Below are 17805 nucleotides of genomic sequence, written 5' to 3'. Positions count from 1 at the left end.
AACGCATAGGTATTACAGCAAAGGTTGTTCTTTCACTAAATGCAGTTTTTCTTTAATCCCCCTCTATACTTGTTAAAAACCGATTCAACAGAAATATTGCAGAAAGAGGCCATTTGCAAAGGAAGTTCCTCAAGGAATCAAGAATGTCTTTTAGTACTAAAAGACTGTCAAGGACCAGCCTGCTCCCTGGTTATGAGAACTTATACTGACAATCGTGCATTACCAAGCCTAGTACGACAAATAGCTGCAATCCAACTTGCCTTTCAGAAATTAATATTGTAAAGAGAGATAATCTACTCAATGCAATTTACAAAGCGGCAGGTAGAATCATCGCACAGCTTTAAGAGTGACGACTATCTGCCAATCACTCCAGCAACACGAAGAAACTCCATGCTAAGGGTACAATAATCCGTTGCGTATAAGATTGCCATTTCAAAGGTCAAGAAGAGTCACTGTTAGAATCAACATGCTATTTATCTCTTTGAGGTGTTATACAAGATGCTTATACTATGCGTTCATTTACAATCTATCCCCCGCTAATACATGTAACATGTGTTTTCTGACTCCTCTAAGACTCTTCTGCTGTGTTTGTTTAGATGAAAGTGAGAATAAAAGTGTGAAAGTGAGAATAAAAGTGTGAAAGTGAAGCACCTTTATGCACTTTAGATGAAACTAACACTTGAAAGTGTGAGAGTGAGAACTATCTCAAAACATAAACCTCACCAAAAACCAAAAATTTCTTAAACATTGTGGTCCATACCTCTGGCTCATAAATATCTGCAATGATCACAGGGTCTAGAATCCACTGATCTTCTGCAGGCCACTTTACACTGAGGAAAGATATGCATACACTCAGTATGTAAGTAGTCTTATTAAATAGTTAGCAAACAAAGTGAAAACATATCTAATCAACAAAAGCACGCATTTCTTCTAAGTTAACAATTTTGACCTTGTGGATATCAAAGGTGCATCCAAGTTTCTTAGAATGGCTTGACAGACAGGATCATCTGGCATTCTAACACCAACATGCTTTCTAGAAGCACTAGCTGTTGCCCCATATCGTCTACACTGCTTGGGAAGTTCTTTACTTGCCGGAAGAATAAAAGTATACTATCAAACAAAAGTTAATGTTATTCATAATTAGAAGCATGAAATTTTTCCAATAATCTACAAGAATTCTTACAGGCCCAGGCAAGCAATGCTTAACAGCTCTAAAGATATCTGTTTGACCTTGGGCATTCCCTCGTGGAAATCCTGTTGTATAGGTATCTATATCGTGCAAAGAGCGACATAAAATGCTGAGAGGCTGCATAAACATCGCTATTGATCAATTAAAACTTGTAAAAGACCACATTAACTATCGCATATAATTTAATAGAGTAGCATTTCTTGCCTTCGAATGTTCAATATCCTTGATTCTGCACACGCACGGTGAAAAAAGAAGAGGTTAAGAGAATTATATTGGAAGCCTTAATACACAGAGGTATTTAGGTATAACTGGACAACAGAGGAAGAGAGAGGAGGTTACATGCGTAGCCGTTCAATGGATGAATTGTTTCTCAGATCACACACAATAGCGTACCTGTATGATAACGAGTTTAAGGACTATAGTCATTCACCTTTGGTAGTTAAAACTTCTAAGGTATATAAAAAATCTATACTATATATTAACGAAAGTCTCTCTTTTAGTCATTGACAAAATCAAAGGGAATGTCCTCACACTTGGAAAAAAAATTACAGAAAATGCAATTAAACTTGCAAAAATCCAAAAAGATAAATGAACACTCAAAATCATATCTACACGTTCTCTTGACAATTTGATTACAACATTCCCACCACATTCTGTTTTATGGACGCATCGTGTTCACCGGAGTACTAGTTCCAAACGAAGTAAAGTCCTCGTTGACTATAGCACCTTTCCTCTTTTTTTCCTTTTTTTTTTTTTTTTTTTGAAGAATAAATGACTATAGCACCTTTCCTCTTTTTTTCCTTTTTTTTTTTTTTTTTTTGAAGAATAAACTATAGCACCTTTCTAAGGGGAGGTCCAGAATATCATCGTGATTAAAATAAGTTCATCATCAAAATTGTATTGGAATACAGCTTAAAAGGTTTCGCTTCAAAATTCAGCCTAGATTTCTCAAAATTAAAAGGAAAGGTATATATTTTTGAGCTACTAAAACTTTCCTCATCAAGTTGTTTGATGTTTTGCTTTCATTCAATTGAAATGAGGCAATGCTGAGAAGAAAGATCATACACAGTGTCGGTGGGGATAACGCCGACTCCACCGCCCGCCTCTGATGAGCTCGATCACTGGCTCCAGCTTCCAAGCGTCTTCTCCCAAAGGATCCATCTCCACGTAGAGCATCCTATCTACATCCTTCATTATTATTTATTTATTTTATTTCATTTTCATCAAATAATAATATAAAAAAGATCATCATTTTAAACGACGAGGTGGTAAGAGTGCTAACCTTGCGAAACTTGCGCTGGGAGGCGTACTTCAAGCGCTTAGGGCTGCGCTTGAGGGCGCACGTGGGAGGGGCGAGGGTGCGGCGGAGTGGCACGTGCGAGGGGTGTGAGAGGAGGGCGGCGGGGCGGAGCTCCGGGGCGGAGCTCGACCGCGGAGCGGCGGAAGGAGAGGGCCGAGGGGGCGGAGATGGAAGAGGCCATGTTTCTTGCCTTTTTGCAGATCGCACGTGATGGGGAGCGGGTTTATGCGAGGGGACGAGGATCAGGATGGTTCTTGAAGGAGTGAGAATATAGAGGATAGACCACTTGTCATAATCAAACATATATTCCTGTTCTTTTCTTCTTCTTTTTTTCTCTTTTTTTTTCCTTTTTCCTTTTTTTTTCTTTTTCTTCAATTATTTCAAGCTGTTATCTTTGCATTTTAACAGCAGCCTTTGGTGGGCCAGTGCCCATTTGTATACGTGACAATTATCTTCCTGCTCTATTTTACAGTGAAAAATTACAAATTGCAACTACGATTATTAAAAGAAAATTGTAGCCAAAGTTGGAATTTTTTTTATTGTGCTATATACTGGCTCTTTATAACTACATACAAAATTGATCAAGCTTTGCGAACAACTTAAGCTCCCCGTTGGTTTTAGAAACTCTTCTAGGAGTGATTGAATTTAGCCATCCCAAACAGAAATCAGATAAAGAAGAGCATGAACAGAAGATCATAGCAAACTACATGGATTAATACTATATTATGTATGTATTTCCTTGATCATCATAAAAACCCGTGACAAAGAAGAGAAGAAGCTCTCAATTTACACTGCGCTAGATCTCTCTGCAGGAGAGATATATCTACGCATTGTATGAACAAGCAAAAAAAAATGTATATTCCTTAAGCCCATTTCTGTAGAATTGTAGCTCTGCAAATAAGCGTACCCACCTCCCCCTAAGCCTGAGATTTCTGACGCTTAACAACATACTGTAGAATTGGCTCTTTGACCTGCCAATAAAAGATTCTGCATTCAGCCTCCGACGAAGAGCAAGAGAAATGAGTACACATGAGCAACATACCATGCTAGATTTTCGCGAGCGCTTGTCTTGCGTAGAGTTAGAATCGTCACCCCCGTTCAAGACCCTCACTCTGCCATCTTTTCCAGCTACTCCACTCTCAACTGAAGCAATGGGCTGCAGGAGTTGCAGGTTTTAGCAATTCATGTGACGGTATTAAGAGCTGAAGTAATGAAATACTGTGAAAGAGTTTTTTTTTTTTTTCCGGATCCTGACCCCTGCCTTGCTAGTTGGAGTATGATGAGCTGATTGCCCGTTCTGAATGGATCCGTTCTGGTAAGCTTCTGAGCGACCTCGGGTACGTGTCATGTCAGATCCAATTGAGTGGAGGCCGCCACATGTAGACCCGTTAACATTGTGATCTGGTAGTACGAGAGGGCTTAGAATCACAGTGAAATATTAAACATGCATGAATTCTAAAGGGGCTGTGAATTGTTCTAGTTACCCCTGGGAGGGAGATCTGCAGGGATGAAATCAAAAGGCTGCCCTTTGGTATCTATTTCCTGCTTGAAGTGGATGAATGAAGGATATAAATGATATTTAATGCTTTATCATGCTAAAAAACAATCTCAGTCATGCAGTGAGGTAAAAAGCATAAGATGGTAGTGAATTCACCATAGGTTGGCCCTCTATAATCTTTTTGACTTCAATGAGCTTTTTGTTGGTGGATTCAGAGTGAACAACACGCCTACCTGCAGTAAATCAAAGTTACTCATAAATATTAAGGTGCCTTAGATCCCTAGTGATATATTTTTCTGAAACTATTTGTATATTCCCACAATCAGTAGATTGAAGTGGCCGTGTGATCACTCTATTTCCATATCAAGTGATTTCTAATTTCAGGGAAATTTCAGGTAAGTGTGATGAATATTCATTTAAAGCAAAGAACATTAACAATAGATAAATCAAGATGCAAGACTAACTGGAAATATTTTTTTTAACTCTTACCAACTTCTAGAAATGTTATACAAAGAAACAGTAAGAATAAATTGCATGAAACTTAAGTAATCTTACAAGAAATGGCAAATAAAGGATATTAATGTTTAACTCTCTAGGGGTTAGGTCAAGGCTACCTATGCCTCACAATATTGTTCTATTGTAGCTAAAGAAAGTATGATGCTTACATATATTATAGCTAAAGAAAGTATGACGCTTAAATAGATTAACTTTGTGAAATAATTCTACTAGCAGGTATTGATTAGTGATCTAAATACTAAATTATGATCTCCTAAAATGAGGCTTCATAGTTAGGATAAATACCCAATCTCTTGTTGCCTGAGCTTTTCAAGTATCCATCCTGAGCCATCTTGTCGATCAATTTTCGAACGGTATTCTGTTTAGCCTCTCCATCTAGCTTATTCTGAAGCTTCGCTACTGTCACATAATCCATTGGAAGAGCATAATACAGAGCCTGAACGGAAGGTAAAAGTAATTTTTAAATAATAATAATAAAATAAGATAAGGAGAAGGCTCAATAGTCAATAGTATTGCTTTATTTGAAACATTGCATGCCAAATAAAATAAGAATAATAGCTTACCTTTATGTACATGAAATCAAGATCAGGACTTCTGTTAATTTTCTCAGTTTGCCTGACATCTTGCATTTCAACCTCTTGCTTCACATCACAGACCTGAGAGTTGCTTTTGTGGAAGTTAAGTCTTTTAATAATAGAAAAGAGAGAGAGATTAAAAAAAGTATAGAGATGAAACTATTATTTCTGATAACCTTTTCCTTGTTCCATGATATCTGAAAATGTCCCAATAAAGAAAATATGGAATAATATAACATTTCTGTTTAGCTTACAAGTAAACCGATTTTCAGAGGGTTGTGTCTCCACAATTACCTTCAGTTAATGCCTGCGAAATCAGTTCCAAAGAGAAAAGAATTAGACTAACACTGTAATTAAGCTATAGCATACCATGTAATGTTGTATCTATTATTAATCAAAATGTCCCACTTTTTGCTAATAACCTAAATAACTTAAAATTGACCCTGACAACTGAGACTAACATTACTACAAGATGTAGAAACTGAACTCAAAAAGATGTAATTACCACCGACATATCTGGGAAATTTGAGAGAACATCAGCTAGGTCAACAGTGTTGACGTGCCTGGATTTTATCCATTCCTTTACTCGTGATGTTAGTTCTTCTTCATGTACTTCATCTTGAGTATCATCTGAAACAGTAAAGAACTATTGAATATTAAAGGTATTTTTGTATAGAGAGGAATAAGTACAGCGATGCTTTTTCCATCTTACCGATGATTGCAAACAAAGGGAAAAGAAATCAGTATAATATACTCATCTGGAAGGTTGCTATTTCTTTGATTAAACGAGTAAATGAGTGATAGTAACAATATATCATAGTGAAAACAATTTGAAATGATATTCATGAGCAAGGGATCTTTATTTTTCTGTTCATCAAATTATGAACTCAGGGAGTGTGAAAACCACAAGGAAAATAAAGTAATTTATCATGTTCTATCACTTCTGCATGGAAAATGTTAAAAAAAATGTTGAAGTGTAACTTTTCATGCAACAGAAGTATAGATGAAATGCAGAAGAATGGCTGTTTGAACAGATACTAAACCACTATGTTGCACACATATGAGGACTCCTGGAAGTTTACAGACCTAATACTGACAATAATTAGCCAAACTTTGGGACCGTATAGAAAAAACATTTCAAATAATCAAGCAAATAATTTTCAGAGGAAAATATATTTGCATTGTAATACAAAACAGGGATCCTTGAAAGCTCAGAAGTAAATCATGAGTCATGACAAAAGCAACTGAATTTCAATAGCAGTGCTTAATGTTTGCTTAATATAACTTTATAAACAGCACTAACCATCAGAAGCCATGGCATTGTCTTCAGTAGAGCGCTTTTCACCAGCTGAAAAAAAAGAAAATCCAAAGATCTGTTTGAGCAAAAACAGAAGATAAAAATGTAGTCAAAAAGCCAAAAAGAGGTTTACCGATTGGAGCCACAACAAATTGGTCTGCAAAGGATGGACGGATCTGAAATACAGTAAATTATATTCTCAGCTACCACAAGATTAAAAAATTATATAAATACAAGGGGTTTGTTGACTAAGAAAGAACGTAATTAGCTAATAACTGCTTATATGGGCATAAAAGAAAAAGGTAATATCACACTCTAATTCTTATTACATGACCCAATATTCTAGACAAGGATCATGCAGTAAGGAAGGATAACAAGGTGAATTGCATCATGCATCACTACATAGCTATCAAAAATAGTAAGAATTTGACCTTTCATTTTCACTTCGCTCAAAGGGTGAACAGATTTTACCTCGCCGTCAGAGGATGAAGAATCATCCTCTTGTACTGAATCAGCTCCCAAACTCACCTCATCTTCAGGGGCACCGCCATTTTCATCCTCACATGGATCAAGGACACTCTTGACCTGCACACCATAACAGTTACATTATGAAACTAAATTCACATAAAAGAAAATTTGTGTATCTGCATTCTATATTTCTCCTAGTACCTTCAGAGCTAACACAAAGTGCTTGCTGTTGACATTCCCAACCTCCATCTTTAAAGGATTCTTAGTCCAGTTACTAGGAGCTTCGCTCTCAGAGCAGCCTCTGAAGAATGGGGGTTCATAGTCCCCTGGCTGCAATATCTTGTCAAAGTCAGTATGGAATCGCTGAGTAATTGATGTGTTTTTTGGAAGTGTCCAACCATATTGCGTCTTTAGAGTTGAAAAACTGGAACTAGGTTTGACAGTGTAAGACGTGACGGAAGGGTCTACAAAGTAGTCATACCCATGATGACAATAAATTCTAAGTCGGTTCATGCTACCTTTGAACTGCTCCTAGACTCTTCCTGGGTCCAGATAAATATGGTTGCTCCTCAGTGGCAGATCCTCTACTCACGGTCCCCTTATAAGTGACTGGTCTCTTGCCGTCAATGCAAGATCCTCTGGTTCATGTAGTTGGTTATGTACTAAATATCTCCAGTTCATAGAGATTTAGCATTATGACAAGCACTTCAATTTTTTAGTGATGGAAACAGGTGCAGTTTCATGCATTACTAGAATTAAAAACCTGGGCCTCTCATTGAAAACCCTCCTCTTCTCCCACTGTATCAAAGAACAGTTCCCCTTCCCAACAAGCATCATTGAAAAAAAAAACACTCAATCTTTATTCAAAGTGATCCTTAACCTAAACCTGTTCTCCATAGTAAAACCACCTTGCCAAATTGCAAAATCTGGTATCAGCCACATTATTTAACTGGTTCGCCCATTCTTAGCATTACAATAACTTACAGCCAGTAAAGTCTGAAAGTAAAATTTTATGGGGCGAAAATTATACTTGAACAGTTTCTAAGATATTTGGAATTCAAAAATCAGCATTTTGGTTAAGTCAAACCCTAAAAATGTCTTCTCAAAAAATGTTGGTAAATTACAAAACAAATTCCAAGTTTTGTTGGACTCGCAAAATATACCCCTAAGACTTCAAAATTGACAACCCTCCCCCCTCAGTTTTAATTTTTGTGAAGTAAACATGAGTTCAAAAAAGTTGTGACTGTATATACTGCAGGCATTTACAGTCCTGTATACATGCATACAACTCTTTTAACTGAGTTGAAGATTAAATTAAAGCTATTAGGAATATAAAGATAGAGGGGAACTGTCGATCTTAAAACTTTTGCCAGATTTTCTGTGAATCCTAAAAACATTTACAGAAATTTTCTGTAAATGTACCCAAAAATGAATTAGAGAATTTACAAATTCAAAGCAGAAGTTTTACAATTCCACAGAAGTTTGAAACTTATTGATTTTAATAGCAGAGAAACAAATACAACTAAAATACAACTAATCAAGAAGTATAAAGTATTAGGAGCATGCATAAATTAATAATGTAAGTATAAGGAAGTTATAAGTTTGACAATTTAAAGTTGTTATCCAGTAAATAGGCTGCTTAGGATATATGACAATTCCGCACAAAATAGACTTTGAGTATGATTAGGAAATGATTCAGTCCTTTAGCACAAAGTTCAGTGTTGGGTATAATCAGAAATTCTGAACACTGATAAGCACTCATAAGTCATGCTGCCATGGGCATTTAACAATTATGACAGAAAATTATATCTAAGTCAGAAAGGTAAATCAACACAAAAGAAATAAAAAATAAATGGATGAATGGAATGTTAAGCATACCGTGATATCATCATAGTACAGGAGCTTCATCACAATAGTCCTCTGGGATACAAATGAAATATTATTTGACCCATGCAAACATTTACATGCATTCTTCAGTAGATTATAGTGTTATGTTTACCTCCTCTGGCATTTGGTCCAGCGTCCTCATTAGCTGAACTAGAGTACGAACCATCTTGCAAGCAGAGCTCCTACAATATATGAGAAATTATAAGGAAGTTGACAACTTTGGTGCTAGAAAGTAGCCCTCAGGTTTAAGTTTGGAAGTTACGAAGGCTGCAGGAAATTTGGTTATTCTGGATATTAATTTGGAGAATATAAAGAAAACAAGGAGAATTAAAGAAATCAATAATACTAACTGCTCCGAACAGCATAAAGTGAGCAATGATATGACGTTGTAGATTGACAGACAGCAGTATTACAATTTGCAAACACTGGAAATATTTGTACTTCTCACAAAGTTGAAAAAATATACACGAGTTAATCTTGGAAGATGAGAAATTTTTTATACTAATGGATTACTTGAATGATGAAGTATAGTTTCTTCTATTGGTATGATATGAACACTTTAATAATACAAAAACCAGATAATAGAACAAAAGTGACAGAAGACCATATACGTTCCCAGAGATTCTGCAAAAAAAAATGTGCAGGAAATCTCTGACGCTATTTCATACCTCATTTGATCTGGGGTGATGTCCATGGAATTAGACTTGAAGTTAACCCCGTTCTTCTTGTTTCCACTCCGATTCACATTCATGGATACTTCTTCGCTGTTTGAATTTGAGTAACTAAAAGAGACTGCACACATTTTTTAAGGACATGTTTATGTTCAGTAACCAAAATTCCGATTCCTAAAGTGACTAGCAGGGAAAAAAGAGCTTTAAAAGTTCATAAAGACAGTCAAAAAATAAAAAACAACCATAAGAAAGTTCTGGTGTCTGATCAAATATCTAAAATTTCAACGGATTGTGAATTCCAAGCCTTGCATAATACCGCTAAGCTTGTGTTCACAGCCAAAGAAAATATAAATTGTGAGAGTAACCTGAACCAGTTCTTGAACATTTAGTAATTTTGCAGTACATGTATATACTCACATGCATATTCCTCAATCATCGGACCTTCTAATTCCTCACAGATACAGAACAGAAGTGCCTTCAGATACTTCTTCTGCAGTGCATCATATACACCTAGATAGAAAAGTACCAAGTCAAGGTGAAGAAAACACAGATAACCCTTACAGTTAACAAATTGACTTAGATAACACTTTGATTTACAGAGCAACAACTGAGAGATCCATCGGATACCTTGCTCCATCCAGTCGATTAGCCTCCGAGACTCTGGATCCATGGGCATTAGCTTCTTAATCTTCATCTCTGTTGCAAACTCACAGATAAATGTCAGATTCATGTAGCATTTTGGATTTATAGAGAAATTTAGGAGGGTTTTTAGTCAAAGAAGAGCTGACCTAAGGCAGGAACAGACTTGTCGGTAAAATAATTCTCGGGAAAAAGCCCGCGGATGTAACTGATGTTGAAAATTGCAATCCGGAGCAGATTTCTTGTCTGTTTATAGTAGAAAATATTACGGATCAAGACACTTAACAAATAATTGATGAAATCAGGAAATAATGAATAATTTATAAATTCTGCTGAAGATTGTTAGAACTCTATTCTATTTATAGAGAAGTCGTCAGAGATTTGTCCTAACTGAGAAATCATTGGAAATTTGTGAGACAACAAAACAAAAATTAATAGAGAAATCAGCATAAATTAAAAAATAAATAATGCAACAAAAATTGGACTCATTTATGAATCCCAACAAATTGCTTGCCTTCTGCACTGTTTAGCTGAGAGAAATCAGGACAACATTGAGAGGTCATGCAAAAATCCACTACAGTTAGAATTAGTTTGAGCGCTATCCCAAATTTGTAGGGTTTTGCTCGTATTAAAGAGGAAACTAATAAAAAAAGTAAACGATCAAGCAGAAATTCTCTAAAATATGAGGGTCGTCGGCATATTTAGGGATTTTGGTCCTTTGCCTTGAAATCACGCCAAAAAATTGAGTAACCGGGTAAGAAATCGTTACAGTTATAAATGAAATAAGCAATTTAGTCCAAACATTATCCCAAATTTACAAAAACTCACAACAAAAATACTGCAATTAAACATTAACCAGCTAATTGACGGATCTTACGTGATCAGATGTCCAGATCTGGTGAACAAATAGATGAAACCAAAGATCCACAGTATAAAACTCAGATCTCAATCAAACAATTGGATCACACTCTATAAAAGGAAACTTCACTTTAATTAAGTGTTATATATACTTCGATCTAAGGGAAAAGCTCAAACAAAGCGCTGATCTACGATCTACAAGCTCATCAAACTTCAGATTATGATTTAATCGAACGAAAACGAAAATCAACTTCTGATCTACCGATCTAGAAGTTTTACGATCATCTGGCTGGAATTCGAACAAAATAAAGCTCATTAGAGCATAGAACTCGTATTCCGCTCAAATTTGTCATACAGTGAGATCACACAAAATTCAGTGCAAAGTCCGATCAAAACGAAAATCTACGAATCTACAAGCTAATCGAATTTGTCATACAGTGAGATCACACAAAATTCAGTGTAAACTTCGATCAAAACGAAAATCTACGGATCTACAAGCTAATCGAACTACCAATTATAAAGTAATCGAAGGAAAACGAAAATCTAGCTCTGATCTGCCGATCTAGAAGTCAATCGATCATCAGTAGAATTCAAACAAGAAAAAAGCTAATTACAGCATAAAAATCGAGAAAATGGTGAGGGAAAAATTACTAGAAGCAGCGAATCTTGCTCTGTGATCTCCGCTTCCTTCACCTTCTGAGCAACAACCTGAGATCAACGAAAGAGAAAGAGATCAGCTAGAGAAGAGAGAGAGGGAGGGAGGGAGGGAGGGAAGGGGGGTGTAGAGAGATCACCATCTTCGCGAACTTGGAAAACGATCAGATCTCGAACGAACGGAGAGAGCTTGAGAATTTCGGGAATTTTTGAATCATGTGGAGTCTAGCGGGAGGGCTTGAGGGATATTTATAGGCGGCAAATGAGAGAATTCAGACAGATCCAAGTTTTAATTTGAATTTTTGAAAAGGTGATACAGGTAACTGCAGCGTTTCTAACTTTTTTCCCTCCTCTTTGAAAATTTTTAATTATGATTACAAATTTAACTGGAAATTGTGAAAAAATAGGTAATTTGCAGGTAAAGGTATTAGTTGGAGAAAGTAGAGTTAGTCCTCTCAGGTATAAGTATAGTTTACTAGAATTTTATACCTTGAGAATACTAAAAATTTAATTGAAGATATTCAATTTACCTTTAAATACTGGTTTATTTTTAAAAGATTCGTTAGAAATAGCACATTTTGCAAATACTCAATAGTCAAATTAAGTGAAAAATAATACCGCATGTAAAATTTTAATCAATTATAAGGATAGACCTTTGAATGTACACTTGTATTGGTAAGAAAGGTTCAGCGGTGAAAAGCAAACCCTTTCAACCGAAAAGTTATTTTTTTGGTTAACTTCACATGACCCCCTTCAGGTTTTTTTTTTCCATAACAACTTGACCTTTAGTTCAGAATTATAGTATAGTAATTGAGGAGAAGGGACTTTGTCGATCCCCGATTCTAGCTCAAGTCTTCAAGATGAAGTGTGTGTTCCCGAGAGAACAATGTTTTTCAATTAGCAACGAATGAAACCAATAACTGAGCAAGTTATTCAAAATTTAAGAACTAAAGTCTCTACTATCTACCCATTTATCAAATTGTTATCTGTTGTGAGTGAAAATTACAATTTCATTGCAATTAATAATCAAGATGACACATATCACTTAAATTTAAGTTAAACTCACCATTATCGTGGCTTTAATAACCTCATATGTTTTGATCATAGCTTTTATCATATCATATTTTTATTTTTAGATAAACAGTTAGTTGTGTTTCACTTTCTTCAAAAAAAATTGGATATGTTAATGAGCATCGGTGCAATATATTTTCTACCAAATATTAACAAACTAGAAGGATTCCTATCATAAGCTCTGTAGGCGTAATTTTTACTTATTAGATCCTTTTGTGTTACGAGCATGATGTCCATCGGCTACATTATTATCTCGGACAATTTTTTGAAACATTCATATTTGGACTTTTATTTGCAAAAAATGACCCGTTTCGAAGTTATTTTTAAAAATCGACCTGGTTTCCGACCTGGTTTCAGCCCTGTCGCTGAAACCAGGTATGTTTCTAAAAAAAAAATTACGAAACTTCACGGGAGTTAAACTCCCGTGAAGTTTAGCATATTTTTAAAGTTCATAGGAGTTCAATTCCCGTGAAGATTAATTTCTTCAAAAATCTTCACAAGAGTTGAACTCCCGTGAAGATTTATTCAGTGAACAGATTTTACGGGAGTTGAACTCCTGTGAAGTCTGTTAGAGTATTAAAATCTCCACGGGAGTTCAACTCCCGTGGAGTTACAGGCCAAATTTCTCAGAGAATCGCTCTCTGGGAAATTTAGACTGCAACTTCACGGGAGTTGAACTCCTATGAAGCTGCATGTTTTGTAAGCTGTAGGTTTTACAAAACATGCACAGACTGCTATGTTATGCATGTTTTGTATATATCTACCTGTTTAACTCATATATATATATATAACTATTTACCTATTAACAAAAATTACTACAATATATATATGATTTAAACATGCACGAATCAAACAATACTCAAAAAGAGTACATACATGAATAATAATTGATCCACAAAAGTAGAGTATTTGAATATTCATAAAAGTTACAAATTTTAACAAAATAAGTTCAAATACAACCCAATATACCTCCTCTCTTCCCCCTCCCCCTCGCTCTTCCCCGCCCCCTGCGGTCATGCTGATGAGCCTCGACTATCTGAGTATCCGGCTGTGTATGAGGCTAAGAAGTATCGGCTCCATCAGCATGCGAAGTGTCGGCTCCATCGGCATGCGAAGTGCCGGCGTCATCGTCACGTGGTCGTCGGCGCCGAGTGTACGCCTGCCCAAATGATCGAGACTTGTCCTCACGGCCTGCAAACTCATCGACATGAGTCTTATGAAACACCTGTGCGAGTCCTAACGCTACCTAATCCTGAATCTCAGGCACGTGCGCATCAATATCAGCCTCAATGCCATCAAAAGCACGGACCTATAAGGTAAACAATTTATTAAGCACCAACTCATTAAAAAATGTTATAATTTAACTTAGAAACTTATGTAATCTCTCTCATTCATCCCACTAGGGATGTAACTGTCTGTCGGTGGGTGTGGCATATGTCCAGCTGATGGTTGTGGGTCACACATGATCTATCTACGTGTGATACCCCTATACTAACGCATATACGTGGTATAGTCAATAGCTATGGGCATCGTATCCTGGATAAAATCCCACCTGTGAGCACACCTATCTATGTAGGTCACACGGACTACGGCCCAGTCGATACGATGCGAAGTAGGTCGCCACCGACGATCGATCTGCTCGACAGGATCTGGCACATGCTGAGAGAGCGTAAACTGTCGTAGCACACGATTAGGGACATGTATCTCCACGATCTCCCAACAAATCAATAGAACTCTGGCTCTCCACAAGTCAGGAGTATCTCGACAGATGGGTGCAAGAGAATGTATATTGAGCTCCGGTGGTGTATAGGGTCTCAACTTGAACTGAAATAAAATAAAGCATTTATCAGTATCAACAACAAAACTATAATATTCATAACGACTTAAGATTTATATTTACATGTTCGTGTTGGAGGCCATCAAGCTCATTTCGGTAAAAACTCACGATGACACGTCGTTGATTGGTACTTAGCGTACTGCACATTATACCTATATGCAGAATAGAGAATATATAAGTACAAATTCAGTACGAATAAAATTTGTATGTACAATTATACATGTATGCCAAAGAAAACCGCCCATGTAGGTCACGGTGCACAAGTAAAGTAGGTCGTCCAATATGAATGCGCTCCCATGACCAAATCTGTATTAATGTGCAGCATCCCTTGAATTCTTTATTCTGCATCAGGGATACTCTACCCAGTTCTTGATACAAGTATGTCAACACCGAACTGCCCCACGATAGTGCGTCGTATACGTCAAAATCCTCCAATATGTACGCACGAGCATGAAACTGAAGCGTCTCCATACTGGCATCCTCTGGTATGTTGCCCTAAAATATCTGACGAAGCCATGATAGCTTCATCGCACCACTCCTCAAGTCGGAACCTGGCCAAAAAGCCTAACACATTGATACGAGTTGTCGTGCGAGCATCCTTTGGTCGCGGAATTACCCAAAGGTGGGTTGAGAAGAAGAGAACTAAAACACAAGCACAATTCAGTATATGGCGAAGGAGAATACATTCTCTAGATTATGAGTATGAAAAGATTATAATCCCTCTATCACAATCTCATTAGAATCGAGAACAAACTCTCAATTCTCACTAAACCCTAATACAATGATTAGAATCTTTCTTAATTACCTCTCTGATTGTTTAGAAACCCTAAAACAATCATTTATATAGGTGTACAAATATGGATGTCAATTTGGTAAATAACCAAACCCAAAACCAACATGAATTCGTGTGAACAGAAACCCAAACGAACCAGGAAATCATCGATGAGTCGACTCATGACTGAGATGAGTCGACTCGTTAGAAACTGGACAAAACTCAAAAATCAGTGATGAGTCGACTCATGACAGTCATGAGTCGACTCAACCTGATGAGTCGACTCATGACTGTTATGAGTCGACTCACAGACTGAAAACTAGATACTTCGATTCTTCTACTCGTCGTCTCGTTCCACGCTTCCTCCTGCTTTCCCTTGTACTGTTTGATACCTCTATTCTCATGCTATCATGAGAATCATCTATCCTCAAGCTCCCATGAGGATCGCTAAGTTTCGAAGAGAAGATACACTCGTATCATGGGTCCCCTCTTTAGGAACTTAAAGTCCCGTTCAAGTAAGAACTTCAGGTGAAGAAACTCTTGAGCTCCTCCATCTTTTCTACACCACCTGGCCTTGCTAGGAATCCGGTCTCGACGTCCGATCGAAAACAACGTCCAATCGAAAACAACTCATTCGTCCTGCGTCTCATCGTAGTCACAGTTCGCTCTAAGTTACAATCCTTTGTCGATGGTTTTTTTGAAAGTCTAATGCATAGCGAGACAAACTTCTTACTTGCATTCACTAATCTCTTCGCTCGCGTCACCGTCCCCAAGCTTGTCTCCTTTGGAAGAGATGCCGAATGAAATATGAACTTTACACCATCCTTAGTGAAGGTGTACTTCCGAGCCCACCTCTCGTAGATCGTATATCTATCCCATAAGTACGGATTACCCAGTATAATCTGACAAACATCCAATAGAACGACGTCGCACGTGACCTCGTCAATATACGACTCGTGGATCGCAAATCTGACAGTGCATTGATCAACTACACTCAGTTTCTCCTCCTTCTGAATCCACCCCAATGGATAGGGCTTCGGATGCTTGGCCGTCTTCAGACCCAGCTTCTGCACCAATGCCTCGGATATTAAATTCTTCTCGTTACCCGAATCAACAATGGCACCAAACTGGTCTTCACTTGCAACTTAAGAACAAAGAGCTGCTCTCTTGGGTCGTCGTCTTTTTTCGTGGTCTGCTTTCCCGTCATAAGGTTAAGACTGTTGTTGGGCTCTGTCATCCCCGGGACTTCTTTCGGACCTTGAGCTATCATGTATGCATTTTTCTTCTGCTTCTTCTTCAACCCTCTTGGCTTGAGATGAGGATACTTCTTCCAGCACCGATCAGCTGTATGCCCTGTCTTCTCGCAGTGACTACAAATCAGCTCTGTTTTCTTTGGATCACCCTTCGTCTTCTCTTCCTTAGATTGAGATCCACTAGACTCGCCTCCCGTCTGTTTGGAGTCTCCCTTAGCCTCGTTACCCTTCTTTTGCTTACCCTCGATGGCAATTACCTTCACGCTCGCATCTGCAATTGATTCTACCGTGAATATCTTCATCTCCTTTCGGATGTGATCGCTCAATCCCGCCATATACTTCATAAACACGGAATATTCCTCTGTCGCAATGTTAAGGACCATCGCCTGCTGCTGGAACTCCGTGGTGTATTCTTGAACGGTTTGATTGACCCTTTGGCGCAAGCCGTACCACTTGTACCAACGTTCTTCAAAGAATCTCATCGGGTAGAACTGCTTCCTCAGTAACTCTTTGAACTTATTCCACGATACCGCCTTCTTCTCCTGTTTACAGTAGAATTTCCACCACGTCAACGCGTGCCCTGAAAGCTTCAAAGTCGCGAACACAATCTTCTCTTTCGACGAATAGCCATAAAGAGTAAAATACGTCTCCATCCGCTCGATCCAGTCATCAAACCTCTCGACGTCAACACTCCCATCATAAACAGGAATCTTCACCTTGAAGTCAACCTTCAGGTTCTGATAAGAATTCTTATCCCCTTAAAGCAATGCAGTCTTAACGGTCTCCCCCTCCTCGTCGAAATCTGAATCTACTCTCTCCACATCGGACTCAACAATTTTCTTCGAAGAAGATTCACCTTGTTTGCCACCTCCATGGATAAGACAGACGAGTTGTGTGAGAGTCGAACCTATCATCTCGATCTGCTTCTCCAATGCATCAATCATCGCTGAATTGTCTCCTTCAGCCATCTTCTTCTTCCTTAAAACCTGGATTCCTTCCAATAAAATAAGGATCTCGCCAAGCTTCTTGTATTGGGATCGAGTAAGGACCATATACAGGATGCCCCTTCACCGGATCTGATGCTCTGATACCAACTTGATACGAGTTGCCATGCAAGCACCCTTTGGTCGCGGAATTACAAAAGGTGGGTTGAGAAGAAGAGAACTAAAACACAAGCACAATTCAGTATATGGTGAAGAAAAATACCTTCTCTAGATTATGAGTGTGAAAAGATTACAATCCCTCTCTCACAATCTCACTAGAATCGAGAACAAACTCTTAATTCTCACTAAACCCTAAATAATGATTAGAATCTCTCTT

The 17805-nt window shown here is 37.7% G+C and overlaps 2 protein-coding genes across 2 annotated transcripts in view; both read right to left on the bottom strand.

Moving 5' to 3' along the window:
* Window positions 1-2792, bottom strand: part of LOC109838574 (uncharacterized protein YciO) — a 10400-nt gene extending 7608 nt beyond the window's left edge. Inside the window, 8 exon segments of the mRNA XM_020407011.1 lie at window positions 761-830; window positions 950-1110; window positions 1184-1306; window positions 1394-1418; window positions 1529-1582; window positions 2255-2292; window positions 2294-2377; window positions 2472-2792. Of these exon segments, the coding sequence (XP_020262600.1) occupies window positions 761-830; window positions 950-1110; window positions 1184-1306; window positions 1394-1418; window positions 1529-1582; window positions 2255-2292; window positions 2294-2377; window positions 2472-2792 (876 nt within the window).
* LOC109838573 (meiosis-specific protein PAIR2) lies at window positions 3195-11809 on the bottom strand. Its single transcript, XM_020407010.1, has 22 exons — window positions 11693-11809; window positions 11550-11606; window positions 10190-10286; window positions 10029-10097; window positions 9819-9911; window positions 9399-9522; window positions 8843-8912; window positions 8722-8763; window positions 7045-7173; window positions 6847-6960; window positions 6509-6551; window positions 6382-6426; window positions 5584-5708; window positions 5373-5385; window positions 5255-5275; window positions 5067-5221; window positions 4789-4939; window positions 4144-4220; window positions 3974-4034; window positions 3745-3890; window positions 3532-3645; window positions 3195-3460 (listed from the first exon to the last, which is right to left on the bottom strand). Exons 1-22 carry the CDS (start codon window positions 11693-11695, stop codon window positions 3407-3409), a joined length of 1803 nt encoding a protein of 600 aa, XP_020262599.1. The 5' UTR covers window positions 11696-11809; the 3' UTR covers window positions 3195-3406.

The sequence above is a fragment of the Asparagus officinalis genome, chromosome 4, assembly GCF_001876935.1.
Source record: "Asparagus officinalis chromosome 4, Aspof.V1, whole genome shotgun sequence".
NCBI lineage: Eukaryota > Viridiplantae > Streptophyta > Magnoliopsida > Asparagales > Asparagaceae > Asparagus > Asparagus officinalis.
The sequence above is the reverse complement of the archived record's forward strand: the minus strand, read 5'-3'. Positions and strand labels throughout refer to the sequence as shown.